This window comes from Buteo buteo, chromosome Z, assembly GCF_964188355.1.
Source record: "Buteo buteo chromosome Z, bButBut1.hap1.1, whole genome shotgun sequence".
NCBI classification, from domain to species: Eukaryota; Metazoa; Chordata; class Aves; order Accipitriformes; family Accipitridae; genus Buteo; species Buteo buteo.
The window spans coordinates 50,937,945-50,959,132 of record NC_134204.1 but is presented as its reverse complement, the minus strand read 5'-3'; the positions used below and the strand labels follow the sequence as shown (position 1 = coordinate 50,959,132).

Genomic DNA, 21,188 nt, shown 5'->3' with positions numbered 1-21,188 from the left:
CCAAATTTTACAGTAAGAAGACATCTTCAAGAGCAAAACCCAGTATGAGTCACTGACAAAAGGAGCTACCACAAGAAATGGTTGATACTGCCTAGCAAAAGTTGACAGTTTTGCAGCCACCCATGGAGACTGTGCTGAAGCATTTCTGAAATTAACAAATCCAATGTAATTTTTGTCATGTTTTTTTAATGGAAGTTGAAGCTGCAAAGCCCTGATATTTTTGGTGTGCCTTAATTTTAATGCTTGGCAGTTCAGCTATTTTTTCCCCTGTTCTGCTTTTCATGTCAGAGCAGGGGAGATGGGCAAGCATGTAGGTTTAGGGGCATTTCTACTTGCCAACAGCTAGAGGCAGAGGTAACTTGGACATAGTATGAGAGATGTGCACTTTCACTGACTCTCTAGGGTAGTATGCTTTGTGTTAGTGAATAGAGAATTCAGTTGCCCCGAAGCTAAGTGTTCAACCTTTTACCTTTAACTGGTTTTGATATGAAAAGGACTATTGAGAGTAGAAGCTTCCTCTGCTGCTATCTTGCTGTATTTTTATTGTAACTTTTCTGTAATGGATCTGAGATACTCTGTTGGAGATAATTCTGAAGACCAATATGCAACTCTCAAAATACCCATTTTTAAATGGCTATTTTAATGATCTCTGCCTGCACTTACATTTTTACTTCCCAACAATAACTTTTCACAACGATGGAAATTTTCCTTTCTCAGACTGTTCCTCAAACCTTTGCTTCTGCAGTTCCTGTCATGACTCTTACTTATGCGTGAAACATGCATGATATCAAAGTTCCTGTTGAATTATAGCTATTCTTCATGTATTCTCAGAGATCCTGAAGTTATAAGGTACCCATTAAGCCATAGACTTTAATAAGTTATCACTTGCAATGATTTTTTCACTTTCCTCTTCAGAGTGGCTTAGCTGATCACTCTAAAATGCTGACTTTTGTAACTCTGGGTTAATATCCTGCCACGGAGTGAGGAGAATAGAAGAGTTGTGGTTGGGCACAAAAACTGAAGCTCTGAACTGCACTCTGATGCAGATTCAGGGAAGTAATGCCTTTCTGAACCTATTGGTTTTATTTTTGTTTTTCAAATAATTTTAGAGGGGTTTTTAGTTAGTTGGGTGTACCCTCAGGAGGGCTGTAGCTGAGAAAAGACATCGTCTCTTTTTGTGTTTTTTCCCTCAAACAAATGTGTGACACTGAGCAATCTGTTGACATGTCATGCTCGGGGAGTGACCTGACATCAAAAGGGAGAGGCTCATGTGGAATTTTTTTGAATAGTTTTAACCTATATTATCTCTCTTCTTGCAATTGTAAACTCAGCTTATTCAGTGCCAGAAAATAGTGTGAGTTTATAATATGCTGTCTTCAGCAGGCATAAGGTCTTTCATAATTATTTGTTTCTCTTGCTTGTGATATGATATTTTTCAGTGTGAATGTAACTACCTTTTGTGTTCTGCTTGATGGTTTATCCTAAAGGACTACCTAGCTCATAGTTTATATGTTTTGGTACTGGCATGCTCTCAAACCAGAGTATTTTAATTTTGCCTTATCTTTGGTAGGCCTGCATTATGGTTTAGGTGTTTCTAACCTGCACAAGATGGTTTCAGTTGGTAAGTGGCTGCCTTATCTCCAGAGACTGAGAAATAAATTGGGACCAAGTTGTGATTTTTCTTCTAAATTTGCCCAGACCAGCACTTATTTGCCGGCACAGCGTGGCACCTCATGCTCTACTGCTCTAGCATGGTAGTGCTGGCCAGCTGGAGCTCTCCAGACCTGGAGCAGAGGTGCAGAGCCCCTCACATCACCACGCACAGTGGGAAATACGCTTTCTTATTGCAGGCTGCCTTACCTCTGGTTTATGTCCGTCTCTCTGGGGGACAGCACAGAGCTTTGTAGTCTCACTTTGTTAAAAGAACTTGTGACCTTTTAAATTCTTCTACTTATTTAAAAACCAAAAACATTTCTGATGGGCAGGGACTGTGATGACAGCTGAGCGCAGGTGAACGCTATGGAAATTTGTGGCAGTCTCTTATTCTGGCATCAGACTGCTTTAAGCACAGGTTAAAGTCTTGCATCCACTGAAATTCCCAAGTTATGCCACTGACTTTGAGTTCAGTTTTCTTGCAGCTCAGGCCTGATTCATTTGTGAGGTCAGCATTGCTCTTCTTGTTTTACAGCTGGAAGATGCCAGGCAGGTAACTTGGGGAGCTGTATGGTAGTCCATTGGTGGCTTCAGAGCCTCTGACCTTAAATGAGGAAAGAACAGAAAAATTGTTTGGGGTATATAGGATGATGTGGTGAGTAGAGAAAAATGAATAGGATTCAGATAAAATGGAGGAAGACACTTGAACAGGATTGATGAATAGATGTTATTGGGGATTATGCCAGAATGATAGAATTTTAGAGGTGATGTCACATCAGTGTTTTCAAAAAGACAGTTGCATAAACTGTAGTTATTAATCCTTAGCTCATTATGTATATTTGCATAAAATTTGCCTTTTGGAGTGCTTTATCAGTTTTGTGAACCGAAAAGCTGATGCTATCAGGAGTTAAATTATCTAAAGAAAGAACACGTGGCTATGTTCAACTGGGAACTAAAGTTGTTTGTCAAGGGAGTGTATTATTTATGAAATGAAATTACTCTTATGACTCATCAAGTTCCTTTAAACCTAGGGGGCTTCCAAGCCAAGTCTACTTCAGGTAGTTTTCTTGAAACGCTTGAGTAAAATTAATATAGGACAACATGTTACTTAACTCTGTTTGGAACAAATGTTACTTCAAATACAGCTTGCCGTACTCAAGTTACTTAAAAACCATTTAGTTCCTAGGCTCTAGGATGATGGTGAAATAGTAGGTTACTGTTAAAAAGGGGTCAATAAATCCTGCTAGGCACATATTCCAAACAAATCTGCTAGGATATGCGAATGCACACCCATACACAAGTGTGTGCATGTATGTAACATACTGGATTGCTTCTGTTTCTGGTAGTGGCTTGGTGTTGCTGAACTTGTAAAGAGAAAAAAGAAATGCCAGTGCAAGAGTAGGTGTGCTGATCTACAGAATAGCAGGCAAAAGAGCCTACAGGGCCTTTTATTCTCCATGGAAAAATATCAAATGCGTATTTTCTTGTATTAACATCAGAATTAAGCACTGAAAATGAAATGTCTCTTCAAATTGTAATGCAAAGAAAGGAAGATTTGGGAGAGGAAGGAAAAAAACTGCAATGTGTGTAGTTCAGAGAAAAAAGAAACAGACTGGTATGTGAGAGAGAAGAACTGGGGCTACTTAAAAGCAATAATTAAAAGCTATTTTAAAACCTGACAAAGATTTCTAAGCCCAATATGCTATGTGGATATTACCTTTTCTGTAAGCTAACCATGAAGACAGTGCAAATCTGTAAAACACTGTGCAACCAATGCTAGGCTGCTACCAGTAGTATGAGGGAGAAAAGGTGATTAAAGTGGTCATGGTGAAAGCAGTATAGATTATCTGACTGCTGGAAGACTAGAAAGGATGTAATCAAGGATCGTATGGCCCTACCCCTAAAGAAATAAAATACATGCACATATCTCAGGTCAGTGAGATTTAGCTGCTCTTTTTAATTCAGGAATAAAATGCCAACATTTCTGTTATAAAAGGAGAGTAATGTTTCTACACAGAGAAGATAATCAAGATGAAATTTACACATTTTAATACATACACACCTAGATTAAAATCTGGCAAGAAACTGACTGATAGATGTGTGTGAAGATAGATGTGTGTTAGCTGATTTAGTGGTTAAAGAACTGAAGCAAAGGCATACACACTGTAGTTCCTGGTTTCTCTGATTTGTGAAGTATGTTTTGGATGGTGGTTAGGATTTTGGTGTTTGAGGGGTGGGGGAGGTGGGGTGGGGGTTTTTTTGTGTGTATAGGGAATAATCTGCTGAATTACAGCAAAAAACAACTGCCAGAGCATTTTTCTGAGTGCTTGCTTGGGATCCTGCTAACTGTGTTGAGATCCTCTGAGAAAAGGCACTACCAAATAATAAAAAAATACAAAACTCTTGGATGTTTAGTAGTATGTTTTTATGGGGCATGTGTATAATCATCATGATTTTTTTTGAAGGCAGCACAGCTTAAACGTTAAGGCAAAAATTTATTCTAGCTAGATGTTAAAACAAAGGAGGTTAATTATAGATTACATATATATTATTTTTTCAGACTTAACTACTTGGTGTTCATTGTAAACAGCTTTTCTATATCTAAAGAGATTATAATACAAGAGAAGTTTCTGAAGTGCGCAAGACTCCTGTGAAATAACTACTTTGTAACATCTGTCACAATATTTTACAAATGTGAGGGCATCTTGATCATCCTTTGAAGACTGTAAAATTAGTCTCCTTGTATGCTGCTGGTAGGATGCTTCATGTCACCAAAATGACATTCTGCAATACCTTTGTCTCTTGCTCACTGTCTCAGAACTTGATACCAGTGTAAATACTAATTTCTGTTTAATCAGAGTAAACAGAAGAGCTTACATCAATGTGGTCTGTATCTACTTTATATAACAGGAAAAGTGATCAGGTACTGTACGGTACCTTACATTATATAATCACTTGCGTAATTTAGTGTTCCAGAATTAGTCAGCTCACATTATTACCCAGTGAAAAGGAAAGAAAAATGATAAAGGGAATAAGAGGATTTTGTTTGGTTTTCATGTCCTTGTATTTTACATCTAAAAAGGCAGACAAAACTTTCCCTTTGAAGAATGCTCTAAAATACAACTTGAAAACTTGTTTTACCATATGGTTGGTTGTTGGTCAATAAAACATACATTAAGTGATCGACTCTTACAAGGAACCACTTTTGAAAATAAGTAAAACTTCCGGTTTCCAGGTCTGCAAACGCACTGTGGGTTCAGAGAGTCAGGCTGAATCTTTTTCCCACACTGGTATACCTAATTTTCTGCAAGTAATTCCTTTGCTTCAGCTCACTGGAATTTAGTAAATAATTTGGTCGTGCCCAAGAAGGAATAAAATTCAGCTTAGGCTCTTAGCAATGTTGACTCTGCAGGCATTGCAGGAGTATCACTGATGATTTATTTTTTTATGACCAAACATAGCAGACACTTATGTTTGCAGTGCATAAGATAAGAAAAGCTACGGGATGCACTAACTGTGGTATGGTTCATGCTGTTACTGTTCCCCAGATAAAAAGCTACACCTAAGTTTTAGACTGTGTTTTATCCAAGTTTACGTGTTTTAGTTTCTTAAAAAAAAAAAATGAACTGTAACTATACAATCTCAGAACACAGAAGAGTAATCTGAAAATGAAGCCTGCAGGGAAACAACTGGGAAGGGCAGAAAGGTTTGGGGTTCTCAATTTTTTCCTTAGTGATCCCAAAGAGCGAATGTTGAGTGTCTTGATAATGCATGCATCTTTCTGCTTTCTGACTTTTTTTTAGCTTTGCAGCTGGAACACAAAACCCCTTTGTGCTGTTATTAATGGAGAAATTTGTTTGCCCTTGAGTTTTAAAGAATATTAGATTCATAAAGTGTACTTAAAATATATTTGCATTTTCAGTATAGTATGTTAAAATTACCACTTTAAAGCTTTAAGAGATTATGTTTAAAATTGTCTAGAATGATGTTGTAGAGAGAACTAGGGTCACTTCTGAAGCTGTAATGTTTGGCTCTGCATAGAAGCAGCTGGAGCATAAATGATGTAGACATTGTTTTTATGAACAAAAGCTTTTTAAGCTTCTGAAGAGCTATAGCAATTCCTTTTTTTCAGGAGGGACTTATTAACATAACTGCTGCAGATGATTTAGGACAAAGAAAGGTGAGGGAATAGCCACAAGCTTAAAGTGGCAGGATTTTGTAATACTACTCTATTGTCTTCTAGCTATGCAACCTTTGGGTTCCTTTATCAAGGTAACTCATAAATCAGTTTTTCTTTCCAGTAAGAAGAACCCACAGTGTTTGGGTAGAATTCCTGCCTGGATGGCTGTGAAATGACAAAGCTGACTGATACCTTTAGGGGACCAGGACAGAGGTTGAAGTTACTGTATAGAGAAGAGCAAGGAGCAGAGGCAGGGAGGGCTCCTGAGAAGTGAGTAGCATACAGTGGGCTGTAAATGCCAGTAAGCTGAAAGGATGAAATTTGTCTGGCTGTCCGTGCCTGTGCATGTGTTTGTTCCCGCAGGCAGTAAAGAAAGGGATGTGGAGCAAACACCAGAGGGGTCAGCAGGACCACCACAGCCTTCTGATTTTCAAAAATATTTCTAATGTGCTATTTCCGGACATCTGAAGTGAAAGGTTAAAGAGGCTCTGAGAAGCTCTCTGTAGGGTAGCTATAAAGTGACAACTGGTGTTTTACCAGTTCCACAATAAACAACTCAGATTTTGCCTATTAAAAGCGAGACCTTTCATGTTGATGCATCTCTTCTTGTCCTGAATTATTTTGATGTAGTATGTAGCTCTCCGTAGTGTAAAACTTTGAAGCTATGGAGAAGCACATAGGTGGCAATGTCTGTTCAGGACAGCAGTTGTAGGCGGCTACTCTAATGCCTGTGTCCATGGATCTCACAGCACTTCAGGGAAACTCAGTGAAATGGCAAAGTTGAGGTTTGAGGCATAGAAACTGCAGGAATTCTGGCAAGAAAATTAACTTCTTGCAAATTCTGTGCTTTGATCATGGAAGCATGTTTCTGGGTGGTGTAGCCTGATGACACCGTGGCATAGGAAACTCTAAAATAATCTGGTATGATCAAAATTTGGTAGTTGTCATGCTGATGAGCCAGCTGTTCAAAAATAACAGTTTGTTCTATTGGTATAGCTGCCAGTGTCTGCTGGCGACCTGTGTATTGGTAAAAGGTACCTGACACTCAGGCTATGAAACAGGGTGATGGTGGTGGTGTTAGTGTTGTAGCTTAGTTGATGGGTTTTTTGTTTAATTTAGGAACAATAGATATCTTCCTACCAACAATAACTATTCAATTCTGTGTTCATAGCTCTAGTTGTTGGGAAGATGCAAGTTGTGTACCTGTCTTTTTAGCTATTATATGGTTCTATTTGCTGAAGAGCAAAAGGAAAAATATTTATTATAAATAATCTACACTTATGCACTCAGTTTAGAAATTCCCAGCCTGAAGCTCCTTAGAAAAGCTGGTTGCGTTCAGTATGTTTATTGCTTTTTTTCTTCTTCATTCTGACTTTTTTTTTAACTGCCAGTACCTGTAAATCTGTAGCCAACAGCTGATGTTGGCTGTATCTTGTTTTTGATAGAAGCTAACTAGACTTGTGGAACTGGGAAGCAGTTGCCCTGAAGTTGCCAATAATGCAAGAACCTAGAGGAGTCTGAGAGATCTCCATGGTGCTCAGTGTTGCAATGCCAAAGCTTCCCCTATTTTGCTGACTGTTGAAGAACCATGCTTTCCTATTCTTCCTATCTTAAGAAGCTCCTAATTATAGGCTTATTCTGGCAAGACCAGTAGATGTGACACACTAAGAAAGCCACTATATTTCCTGGATTTCTACAGTGGATCCAACTTCAGAATTACCAGTACTAGACTGAAGGAATGGTGTAAAAAAGTATGCAAGCAGGAGCCACAATAATACGGTGATAAAAATTCTGTTCTCAAAGTAATAAATTTATCATAGATAACTTAGTGCAGAAGACCTGCAAGACAAGGAGGGATAGGCTTGCCACAGAAATGGATTAGTAAGAAGAAAGATTTTTCTGAATATTATGAGCAGCCCACACTGCCTCTAAAAATGATTGTGTGATGTGTTGTTGATCCTACTCATGAGTCTGGCAGTAAATTCTGAATAATGAATGTACCTGAGACTTTGTCCTTAACAAAATCTATATGTCTTCTTAGTGCAGCTAATGGAATGGTAAGGAGCTATTGCTACTGCTCCTGTATACTGCTTTTCAACGAGGAGGTATTTAGAACAGCAGAATTTGACAAATAAATTAGGAATATGGGACAATTTCTGACTTGATGAAATTTAATAATTCATGATTGTTTACACTCAAGACCTGTGGAATGGTGGCATGCCTCAGCTAGACTAGGCAAAAGTGCCTGTACATGCTTGGAACTGGTGTTTTCCTTTTGATAGGGGGTTGGACAAGGCCACAAAGATTCCTTTGTTTTGCCAGGGAAAGCAGAACACTCCTTGAAAGGACTTCCTTTTTATGTTCCTTGTTGAACTAAATTAGGTGGGAATACAGTGCTTGACTAAGAAGCTCACAATGGTTGTTTTTCTTCATTGTCTGTCTTTTGAGCCTATGGATTTGCAATGGCATGCCATGTTGATCTTCCTTTGCCCCCATGCTTCTGTTGGGACTTGTTAATTAGCTCCTGAACAACTTCCCTTTCATCTTTTGGGGGTATTTGTCACACTTTGGGCACAGGCTTTTGTGTTGCTGCTCTGTGTCAGATACTATTCTGAATATGTCAAAAGCTGAGCAGAAAGCTATTTTAAGTCTGAGTGCAGCTGTTGATTTGAGAATTGAAGAGTTGCTGTTAGAGTACTCCTCTAGAGATGCTTCAAGCCATGCTACATGTGGGCTTGGCATCTAAGGATCCCTAAAATATCTACTGGGCCATCTATTGCTAAATTGTCTTGGAAGCTTGTTGTGTTGTCTTTTTTTATTTATTTTGTGTGTAATGCCATCATTTCCACATCTGCTAGTGGGATCACCTTTCAAATGCATGACTATTTTTCATAGTACGGGAAGAATATGGGAGGCTGTTCATGCTTTGCTTGTGTAAGTTGTAACACCTTTTTGCTTTGATGTTTCAAGAGTTAGCAAAGACAGACTACATCATAACATATTTTGGGATGCACTAGTTCCAGTGATTTACCTAAAATTAACTGGGTGGACAGATTTCCAACGCTGACAGTCAAATTTGGGAGCTTTGCAGAATTCCTCACAGGAGCAAGAAGTGGGATGGCCACTGAAGCAAACTCATGATTCCAGGTTTATGAATGCTTCTCCCCACTGCAAAATGGGCTACCTGAGGCTGTGTGACAGTGCTCATGTGCTGATGAGGTAACTGGTCAGGATGCCTTTGAAGCAGCAAGGAGTACCCAGAGGTAATGATGAGTTCACACACGTGACAAGTAACTTAGCAAGGAAATGCCAGTGGGAAGACTGCCAGAAAGGTCAGCAGTCAGGAGTGTGTCTTGTACTGTAAAAACTGTAGTGGGATTACTTCCCTTAAAAAAGGATTTGTACAAAAAAAAAAAGGAAGTATCTTCATTCAGAGCAAGTTCATTTTAATAAGACTTCACTGAGAAGTAGTACAGTACACCACTAGAAAACCAGGTGAATAATACTGAAGTATTTCATTGTGTATGTATATAAAGAAACAAGAAGCTGCTGCTATTGGGCAAGCTAATGTCAAGTTTCTAAGGCGACATTGACAGAGGTATTTAAAAGCTGATTAATTCACTGTGTGTTTGTTGACTCTTCATGATATTATTATTAAATATTGTGGCTTTGGTTTTGCTTGTGGCACAAATACTATTGCTTTCACCTCTACTGCTATGAATCCTACTGCTAAAAAATATCAGTGCCCTAACTCCTGAAGATCCATCTTCTCCCAGTAAGGGAATTACTGAGAGTTGTGTGTGGAGGCTTTCTGAAAATACCATGTGTGCCCTGATTTGTTGTCATAGTTGAAGGTGAATCACAATGTGCAGTACCAAACTTCTGCTTGTGAGCACATATGACAATGTGTTTAGAGCTATTGTCTTCAGAGCAGTAGATGTTTTAACTAGGTGGTCCAGACAAAGTATTAGACTTAGTAAGTGATTGGTTTTGTATGGTGAGTGTGACTGAGGATCCTGTATCTGCCAGTGGCTATTACCTGTTTGGAGGTAATATTTCAGTTCATATTTTGTTCTTGTACTTTTTTGTAATGGAGTTTGGTATGTGCATATCATTCTCATTTAGAAGATTATACAGAGTGTCCATAGGAGTACAGAAGGCTTCTGTGTAATGTATCTTATGCAACATTTATGCTTCCATATCGATGCAAATGTGTGCAGACACCTGCACATGCAGGACATAACAAACCTGTTTGTATTAACCAGCTAGCTCTAGGAAGTCTTACTACAAGATTTGCAAGCATGAAATACAATTTCTTGACAAAAGAATGTCAATATGCAGTGTACTTAAGGACACCTGAAGCTTTTGTTTGTGTTGTAGCTGCGGGGGGGGGGGGGATGTGACATTCATTTGGCTGAGCAGGAGGGGCTACATGTTGTAATCCTGACACAAGTCATCTAGAGAACTACAGTGCTCACCATTCCAGATGACCTTTCAAGTATTTCCTCTGTTCTTGTTGGAAAAGGTCAGCGAGTGAAAGGAAAGAGAACTCAACACGATGCAGTTCGCAGTGAGTTAATATCAGAACTTTGGGATTTGCTTTTTTTAAGAAGCTATTAGAAATTTCCAGAAAGTTTGTACTGTGGTGTATCTGTATCCAGAAGGTGCAGTGATAAACTTTGTTTCCAGCTGTGTGGGCTGGTAATAAGTACTTGATCCAAGCAACAACTAACGTGTTGGAAGTTAAGCAGCTTGGCAACTGTAAGAAAAAAGTGTATGTTAAATGCTAAGTTCTGATTTTTGCTGAGATACCGCAAGCCACTATCCACTATCACAGACTTGTTCCTTTCATCATGCCCTGCTGTCCTTATCACTGATGAATTACCTGTTACTCTACAATCAGACAGCATCATCTGTCTAAAGACATTAAATAAGTATGGTTGCTATAGTAGAAAATATAGTATTGCTATCCAAGATGACTGTTTTGGTTTTTAAGTTATGTTAAAGAGGCATTAATCACTAAAAATAATGAGAATAAACTTATTGGAAAGAGAAGTTAGTTTGTGGTATAATGTTACAGCCAAGTCACAAGTTGTAAGTGTCATCTTAAAATTGTGCTAATGTGTATTTTGAAAAGGACAGCACTTAATAGCTATACCAAGGAATGGATTCTCATTTACTATGTGCCTTAAAGTTGGTTTAAGCATCTGGAATGGAACAACTTCCCTTTAATGTGTAAGCTAAACACATTTCTTAAAAGACCTATTGTCTTTCAGTCATTTGACCTCACCTGGCAAATTTTCCTGTTTATTTAGAAAACGTAGGCTACAATTGCCAGTTTTGTCATGTGATGACTAACACCTTCATAATATAATGGAATATTGTGTAAACAGATCAAAAAGTGTAAACTTCAAAAGATTCAAGAAGGTGCCGAATTTGCTAAAAGCAAAAGCATTTTTTTCTCCTACAGCTTTTTCTTCAAAAATATCATACTGGCTATATGATGATACCATACATCCAGCCATTGTTTTCACAGTACTAGTTTACTACATAATGATCCAGTTGCTAGAGAGGGAGTGTATTAGCATTCCAGCTTTATACATGTACATTCTTTTTGTTGTTTTCAACAAGAATCTCTAGGTTCCTAATTAGGGAGGAAAGTGTGGAGAAATGCATCTTAAACACACAATGAACAAAAACAAATACAAGGGACACCCTTACCCCTGCAGCCCCTTTATGTAGGGTTTGATGAAAGACACTCTTTAAGACCTTTTTAGGTAATTTTGATAGGTCAATACTGGGAACCCAGACATGTCACTCAGACCACAGCTTGTCTTGAGAGACAGCCATCCTGGGAACATCAGAATATTTAGGGAGCAGAACAGCATGTATGTGGGAGGACAGAAAGCCACCTCTACAGGGTGATCTGATAGTTCCTATTCTGAGCAAAAACCCAGCTCTTCCCGTGTGTTAGCGTGTGGAGGATCAGCTGGGTGGCACAGCATAGGGACTCCCTTGCTGCTGGCACTCTTCAGAGCAGATAAAAAAAGTAGGAGGATCAAAGAAGGCAAATAAAATGAAGGGTGTTTTCTCTCTTTCATTTTTTTCCTGTAACCATCCAAATCCCCCATTTTGAAATGGTTGACTATCTTGTCTTTGATTAAATCCTTTCCTTAGATTTCTATCCTAGTTTTATCTTTGGCCTGCACTTGCTTTTGAAGTTTCAGCTGACTTCTTGAATACAAAGCTAGGAAACAGCTCTATTTCAACAGGGAGTTATATAGTTGAAAAGTTTAATACATCACTTTGTCCTAAGGGAAAAGTTATGAAACACCTATCTTGATTGGTGGCGAGGATCCCAGAAAGTAAATTAGCAGCTTAAAAGAGCTTGCTTTTTGCATTGGGTTAGCCTGAAATTAACACTAGAATGAATGGTAACAGAAGTTCTCCAAAAAAGGGTTGCTGTTTGAGGGTTATTTGTGAAAGGTCAAACACAATAGCTGTAAGCCTCCATATAAATCTGATAGTTCCTATTTAAAAGGAAAAAAATTAATTAGCAAATCACATACTTACCTAGCACTTTCTTGATAGTGCACCCATACAATGTTGGATGTATGAGCAGACTAGCTCCTAATCATGAAAACAAATGCACTTGGCAGGTGCAGAGGAGAACCAGGAGCGTATTCCTTGTTTGCATTTGTCCCATTGACCACAGGAACAGCAGCTGTGGTGGCTCTACTGGGATTTATTTTATTTTAGGAGAGTTTGGGATTTGGATTGTTTCAGTAAGGAAAGATGTTTTAACTCTAGATCTCTTATTGTGGCAAAGAATTAGATGATGTGGTTAAAAGTTATTATACTTCATTATGTTCAAATTACCCTGCTGTTATTTAAAAGTCAAGCTTGCAAAGAGCTATTGTAGAGAGTGAATTGCTTCTTACTGTATTTGATGCCATTTTAATGACTGAGATAGTAGTGACCGAACAGTCTGAAAAACTGACCCTTATGTTGTGGAGACAAGTTTAAAAGCTGTGTAACTTTCTAGTATTTATGAATTCACGGTCATCTTTCTACTTTGAGAAGAGCAAAATTTTTGGAGATAATAAATGTAAGTGGTCATTCTCTGACCACAGAAAACTCATTCTGCAAAGCAGATCTTTATAGTGTCCAGACGGATTGTTCACTTCTCTATTCACCAGGGAGAGTTTCTCAGTAGGGAGTTCGCAAGTAAATTTATTAAGTCTTGAACCAGGCTTCAGCGAGGAACTAAGTGTTCTTTAGTTACGTTGCCAAGAGAGATAAGCCTTTTTTATGACAGTAATCATTTAAGAAAAGGGAAAAAATATTTTTTATCTTAGCTAGGTTACTGAGCCTGCAAGCCAGCAGTAAGCATTGCTGACTCATTGAAGGCAATCCTGGCAGGTGAATGGGGCCCACTGAAGCCTCAAATGCTACTGTGATAGCCCGCTGTAATGTGGAATATTATGAATACCTTGATTTACACAATCTGCACTCCTGTTAAAGAATTGGGGTTTTTTAAATAGTCTGAAATTAGAGAAGAGTCTGATACAAGATTGGAAAATTAATCTCGAAATTGATGCTTTTACTCTGCATCAAATGAGGTGCCAAAGCGTGGTGTTTTGTTTTGGTTTTCTCTGATTAGGTATCAAGGCTGTTGAGAAGTTAAGATACAAAAGATGTTTCTCATCATTTTATTCAGAAAGGGAGACTATAAAGCACAAGAATTATGCCTCAATAAATGTAATTTCTTAGATTTTTCTGCATGTGAGTCTTTGTGGCAAGCTTACAAATTTTGTAATGAAATAACAGAGGAGCCAAAATAACATGATCTCTATTTTTCCCAGGATGTCTTGTGGAATAAGGAGAGATGATGACAAATTTGAACCAAAGTTCCTCTTCTACAGATAGTTAGAGTGAAAGACAAAAAGAACTGTGTCAAAAAAGGAAGGTGCATCACTTGCCATTTTATATATGGATCACTTCATATTGATTTGGATCTGCTTGGAAACATGTTGCACAAGATTAAGCTAGATAGATCAGCATGCTATTTCCTTTCTAATTTCATTTACTGTGCCCTAATTCTTTTGGAACACAGTTAAACATGAAGTGACAGAAAAATGTCTTGAAATGCAATATAAGATATATTAATATATTCTTATGTAATACATAAATGTATTATGTGCAGTATATTTTTACTGCATATAAAATAAGACAAAACTGTATATATGTATGGAAGCATAGTCATGAAAAATGACACTTGTAATGTTTTGGTAAATGTTACAAAGTTAGCAGTAGGAAAGTGTTATCCTTGCCTTGTGGAGCTTGATGATATTAATAAATAATAATAAAATGTACTCTTCAATAGAAAAGCAACTGTGTCTGTGTTGGTTTTAGAGAAGAATGATCAAAACAAAGATTTACTACTTGTGATTTAAATACCAAAATTTGTTATTCTTAATGTGAGGTGCAAAATTCCAGTCTGCCCCTGCCACTAATTTGTTGCTAGTGTAGATGTGCTCTGTTTGTTCCCTATAGTAGGCTTGCACTAAGGGCAGCAGGTATTCTGTTGCCTGGTTTCTTACAGTTTACTTGATGGAGATGCTAAGATCTAGAAAGCCAAGACAACATACAGCTGGGTAAACAGCATTGCTGTATGGGAAAAAGGGTTGGCAGTTTTTCTTGTGTGTTAAGTGGAGATAAATTAAATGGTAGGTGGTAGGAGAGAAGTGCCATATACAGGAATTTTAATAAAGAAGCATTGTTTTTAGAAACTACGTGTTCACAATGTGGCAATAACTTAGCTCCCCCTCTGAATTTCTTCAGTTTCCACCATGTATCACTTTATGCTTAGGGAGCATGTTCCTCATCTGGACCTGTAATACCACTTCCATTTGAGGGCTGACCGGGGCTGAGATGGAGCCTTCTGCAGGTCAAATCCACACAAGCTTTTGTGTCACAGGGTCCTCTGAAGTGCTCTGTGTCACCAGCATTTCACTCAGACTTGGATTTGGGATATGTATCTAGCAGCTATCTCAAAAAATCTGGTGTAGATTTAGCAGAGCATGCTTTTCTGCTAGCTAAACAGAAAAGATTGCTTTGCTTTTGATTGCCAGCGTATGTAGGTTGGTACTTGACTTTGGGGTACCTTTATATGATATTCTGTTTGACTTACTTTTAGCAGCTTCCAGAAAAATAATTATCAGTCTGCTAGGATCTAAGTGACATGACTCAAATATTTTCTGATCTATTTGAGACCTTGATGTTACTCTGCATGTATTTCTTTTTTTTTTTTTTTTTTTGAGATGTCCTCTCATGAAGGGTAGAGAGGGATGCATAACCATGCAAAGGAGAAAAAATTCCAAAACTTTTCTTTTTTATATGTATATATACAGGCAAAGAACTTGTCTAATTTAGAATTGTTGCCATGAAGTAGCTATGAAGTAGCTTGAACTAGAGAAGCACAGCCCAGCCTCTGGACAAATTTTGGAAACAGTCAAATGTGATCACTTCTTCCCTGCAAGCCAAAAATAGAGGGGAATATAAAGAAAATTTTACATGTCTCTGGAGCCATCTGTGGCAATTATTTGTTTAAAGAAACAAATTACACTTCTGAATTTCTTGCAATAAGTAGTTTATTGAACTATGAAAATGATGTTTCAGTAAAATGCTTGTGGCTTTGCTGAAGGACAGGTTGAATACATGGTATAATTAGTTTAATTTTTTTTTAAACAGATGTTTAAAACTATTTATTGAAAGTTTCAAGAAACTTGCAGGGTTGAAAACTTCTGTGTGATGCAACTGTTGGTGGCTTTCTGAATTCTAATCTTGTACTTCAAAAGAGATGCACCCTGTGTGGGTGCAAAGCATCACTTGCAGATTAAGAATAGAAGAGACATCAATTCCTTACTTCATTACTATGGTAACTGAAATGTGATCCAGTTCCATTGCATCTAGTATATGTTCAAAGCAAAGCTTCTGAGATGGGTCCTCAGACTGCTTCTATTCCTCTCAAACATTTAACACACAAACCCGCATCTCTTCTGCTTAAAAACTATTTATTCTTTTTGTGGCATAAAGATTACCTGGTACGTACTTTGCAATCCAAATTCTACAGACTTTTGTCAAGGGAACAAACTCAGTAAAGTCATTAAATGATGACATTTCATATTCCACTTTCAGGATCCCTTTACGGGTCTTCTCTCATCTCACTTCCATTGTGCTCCTTGCCACCCCTTCCTCCCTTAGTAAAGGGGGCAGTGCCTTGGGACAAGGCAAGGGGGGGGGGGGGGTAAAATACTACAGTTCAAGTTTGAGACCTTTTTTTGCCCATTGATACCAAATGTTTCAGGAACTTGACCCAAACTAACAAGAAAGCTAACAGACAAGTTAGCTAATCATGTGAGCTTTCTTCTACCTCCCCCACCTGCTAAGAAAACATCCACAAGAAACACGGATACAGGACATAGGGTCTCACTGAGTTAGGCTGCCAGTGTTGGGACATATATGTGTTTGGTCAGAAACATGTTTCAAACAAACCTTTAGAAGATAACAAATATTCAGGTGCGTGTATGTCGAAGTCCTTTGCACTAGCATCATGAACATGCAGTTGTATTATAGATCATCTCTATAGTCAGTTCTCATTACTACAATGGTTAGTGGTGTATATATATTCTAAGGCTAATTATTTATGGTATGTTATCAAGTGGAGTTTAGGGCATGGGTGAAAGCTAGCAGGAATTAATTTTCTCTGGGCTCTGTCAGCTCAGGCATATGACTTGCACTAGGAATAAGTATGGAAAGGCACAAGTGACACACAGAGGGAAATGAGCATAACTATACAATTCATTTCTCTTTAAGAGATGAATGTGCTGCTTCTCAGCTTCTTTCAAATTAAATATACTAAGTTTACTGAAGAATCAGTCTGTGTGTTAATTCTTATTGTTCATAGAACAATGGTATTGCAGGTATTCTTACAGGCACAGGGTCTCAGAAAATACCACTTCACAATAAAGTCCTGACCAAGCTAATGTTTATGGTGTCCTCTGTAAAAGCTTTATTATAACCTTTCCAAGCATACTCCCCTACTCCTGTATCCTGTGTTACATTCCTCAAAAAGAGGTGACTTTTTACAGCACTTCCCATGTCCCTTCATCCATGCTAATTGGTCATTTTGGTTCTGGCTGAGGCTGTGTTTGTGGAAATGGCACATCCTAGTAAGAGCAGCTATGCAGTACAGCAGAACAGTTGGTGTTGGGGAATCATGATGTGCATTAGATGTCTCTTTTGTGGTCTGCTTCAGACTGGCTTACCTGGTCCTTTGGCCTCAAATGGTCATTAGCAATGGGAGTGTATCAGCTAGTCTTCCAGTTCAGCTTCACCCAAAAGAAGTCTAATTTGTACACTCCAAGATGACTCTGACATGAAAACTGAAGCATGGTAAATGGGGATTGGTAATGTTGCTTCAAAAGCATGCTCATAATCTAAGCTGAAACACCAATATAAACGCAAACTGAGTTCTCCTGCAGAAAAAAAAAAAAAAAAGTTTTATTTGCTTTCAGAGTGAACTACTTTGTGGTCTTAATATAGCAGAGCATTTAAATACTCTTACACTGCTTCAAGGAGATCACGTCAGTGGGCACATGCTAGGGTGTAACTGGCTGATGACCTCTGATAAGAAACTCGCTTAAGATAAACAGGGTTTGATGGCATTTCACTTCAACTAGTGGTTACTGGTTGACTAGCTGACAATTAGCAGAGAATGACCCACAGTCATTCACAAGATCGAGCACTTAACTCTGTTACTGGCATGCCAGTAATCTTAGCAACAAGAAAACGAGGAGAATAAGTTGAGTTGCCCAAATTGCCCAAAGAAAGAGTTTGGTTATTTGCAGAACAAAGAAACAAAAAATTCTGGAAGTTTTGAGATTGTCTAAGTTTTCTCTGCATCAAAAGCCTGCATTTCAAAACTCTACTAAAACTAAGAAATCATGGATGTATTGTTTAGACACATAAATTACTCTGATTCTGGCTGTTATTTTTTAAAAGAGGGAGAGAGGCAACGACTGTAGAACTGAAAAAATTTTAAGTGTTTTAATTGGAGCGGTGTGTTTCATACAGTTCTCTAGAGCTTCTTTCTGTGTCAGTCACAGCATATTACAATACTATATTATGTAAATACAGCAATATGCATTTAAAATAATCATTATGCCAGTTGGAGATGCTCCTCAGCCTGAATGTGTCAGATGAGCAGTTCTCATCCACTGGAAGCATAAACCTGGTGTGGGGTCTCTCCCCCCAAGTTAGTCATGTATGCTTTACTAGCTGATAGCATACATAACTTAAGAAATCATTTTCTATATATATAAGTGATCTTGACTTCCAGATTGAAATATTAATGCATTGGTGGGACATAGTAATAGATTCTGTTGTGGCTATTTATGGTCCTGTGAACTCTACTAATTTCCTGTTTCCTGTAACTGAAACATCTCGGTTAATTTGCATAAACGTTTTCTCTGTGAAAGCCCTCAAACAACATGAAGATGTTTTTATCGCTATGATTATTTTATTTGGTTGATCTTGTCAAATTTGTTGGGAGTAGAGAATTTACTAATAGTTTTGGCATAGATTGGGTCATTTTGTTTTTCTCTTTCTATGGGAGTTTTTTATGTGTTTCTCTTTACCCTAGCCATTAATATGATGCAGTAAGGTACTGAAACCTACTGAAATCTGAGTTTAGTAATAGGCAAAAGGTACATGAAAGGATTAAATGTGTTTTGCACTTCCTGGCCAAACCCCACAATATATTCTCATAGTTGTGGGTTCTGATTCATAAAGATTTAATCTGTAGCTGTGTTTCAATAGCAGCTAGCCCACTTGTGAGGCATGTACCTTTGTGTCTTGAGTCTGGGTGGTCTTATGATCTCATTCCAGATTAGAAATGGAGATCCCTTTAAAAATGAGACTGAGTGGACTTTAAGATGATGGGAAGCTTTTAACTGAGCTCAAGTAGGTTCTTAGCTATTACACTTTATTTTGTATGACACACCTTAAATTGAGATATTCATACTGTGCTTCATGGTTATTGGGTTTTTTCAAATACAGGATACTGGCATGTGGTGACTGCACACCGTGTGATTTGCTCTGTGTAAGCTCCCTGGTTCTGGCCTAAGAAATGAGGATAGGATTTTCTTGTTTTATTCATTTAGATGCAATGCTTAGCTGGAGGCAGGCAACCAAAGCACCTTTAATTAGATTAAGTCCTTACTGCCTCCAATTTTTCATTTGCGTGTTATTACATTAATAAAATATGAAGCTGTCACTCTGAGAAAGGGGAGGCAGAGGTTAAGCAATTCTTGCCATTAGACAGAAGACACAGGAATAGAGTCCCTAATCTGGCACCCTGCCTTGCTACAAACACGCAGACTGGAAGTTATCTGAGTATACAGGGTTTGGTAAAGATATGTCTGTGACTAACCCTGATCAAACTCAAGGCATTGTTCTGAACATCACTGTGAAGTATATTACAAATAGTGACATAAGTTCCCACAGCATGCAAATCAGAAATCCTGTAAGTTAGTGGTTTCATAGACTATACTAATGATCTTTGATCATTAATTCTTGGTTTGAGTGACTAAATCTAAAATTTGATCTGCCACATCATGATTTAAATATAAATATAGGCAGAAGTTACTGTATGACACATTCCAAGTATTGCTAAATAAACCGTGGAACATAGTAAGGTTATTTACAAGAGTTTTGTTGGCGTAAATGCTAGGAGTGGTATCATTGCTGGTCTAATGATCTGCTATAGATCCTCCAAGTAAAAACAACTGACAGTATTACCAATGTCTTGATTAACCTGGGAATTTGGACTCTGCTTTTTGACTCTATGAAAATATCTTACAGTGTATGAAATACTCTATGGAGAGTTTACTTTGACATTTATGACACACATTGTTTTTGCCTTTTGAATGACTCTCAGTTAGATGGTTTCTTTACCTTCCTTTCAGAAAAGACGACGGCGAATTGACCGAAGCATGATTGGGGAGCCAACAAACTTTGTTCACACAGCTCATGTAGGATCAGGAGACCTATTCAGTGGAATGAATTCGGTAAGCATAAGCAGATGAATATTTCATCTTGGAATACAGGAACACTGTATATGTATATGGTGGCTGAAGCAATGAGGCTTTCAACTATAAGAAAGAATCTCTATAAAACTGAAGAACAACCTGCTAGCATCTTAATTCCAAGTCCTAAACACTTGCATTCAAGGTTATGGAATACCATGTTTAAAATTCCTCTATTTATTGACAATTCATAGTAGATGCTGTATATATTGTACAGGCTATGTCTAGAATACTTTTTAAAAAATCATTCTGATGGCATGTAAAGCTAAAACTAAACTAAAACAGAGGTATATTACTAGAGTATTTTAGAGAAAGCTTTAAAAAGTGTCAATAATTGACTAGATTTCTTACGTTAGATGCTTTAAGTAATTTTAAATATAGTTCATGTAAAACTCTAACTTAGCTTGGTTTATAGTGTACACAAATATTTTTGGTGTCCTTGTTGATGTTTTTCTATACTCTGTAGCCCTATTTGCACTGTGAATTATTTCCAGAGCAAGTAACAGTGTCACAAGGTTTCATAGCTTCCTGTAGGTGATAAGAGCAATAAAGATTTTTATCTCTCTGAAAGTGAAAAACAGAGGCTAAGATGGATACTGAAAATCAGCTTATTATGTCTTTTGCACAGCTTTGTATTTATGTGAAATGTCAATCTGTTTTTAAGGTTAGTAATATGCAATCTAGAAAAGGATTGTATGTAGGTAATGATGAAAAATACTTCTTGACAAAGGAGAAGAAAGAGTTCTGTCAGAGGTATCTGAATAGAGAGCAGAGCTGTAAAGGAAAGAGATGTTTTTAATGTAGGCAAGTCAAGTCATCTGTAGTTTCAACTAGTTTACAGCTTATTGAGATCAGACGAAAACTTTTGTAACTCCGTGTGTATTGGGGAAGGGCAAAGCTAGAAAATCTGATGTGACAAACAGTATACTACATTTTCCCAGAAACAACATAATGGATTGGAATTGATTTGTACTAAAACATCTGTAAGCAAGTTAAATGGACAAACACAGCTTCAACTTGATAAAATTCAGTTAAAGCTAATTACTTACTTAATGCAATGTATTACATTAATATTTAAAGCCTTTATAAAATGAAATAATAAAGTGGTAATGAAGTGAGCAGTTTTCTTTCTTTTTAAAGCATGGCTTTTTAGTTTTTAAATGTTTGTTGTTCCTCTTGTGAGAACCTTCCTCTTTCTCACAGCT

The 21,188-nt window shown here is 37.7% G+C and overlaps 1 protein-coding gene across 10 annotated transcripts in view; it reads left to right on the top strand.

The window, feature by feature from the left end:
• The window catches only part of CDC42SE2 (CDC42 small effector 2), an 86,100-nt gene that overhangs the window by 59,138 nt on the left and 5,774 nt on the right, over nt 1–21,188 (top strand). For all 10 annotated transcript variants that reach the window (XM_075021194.1, XM_075021203.1, XM_075021197.1 and 7 more), the window contains one exon: nt 19,864–19,965. In XM_075021194.1, coding sequence (XP_074877295.1) covers nt 19,864–19,965 — 102 coding nt within the window. The remainder of the gene's footprint in view (nt 1–19,863; nt 19,966–21,188) is intronic.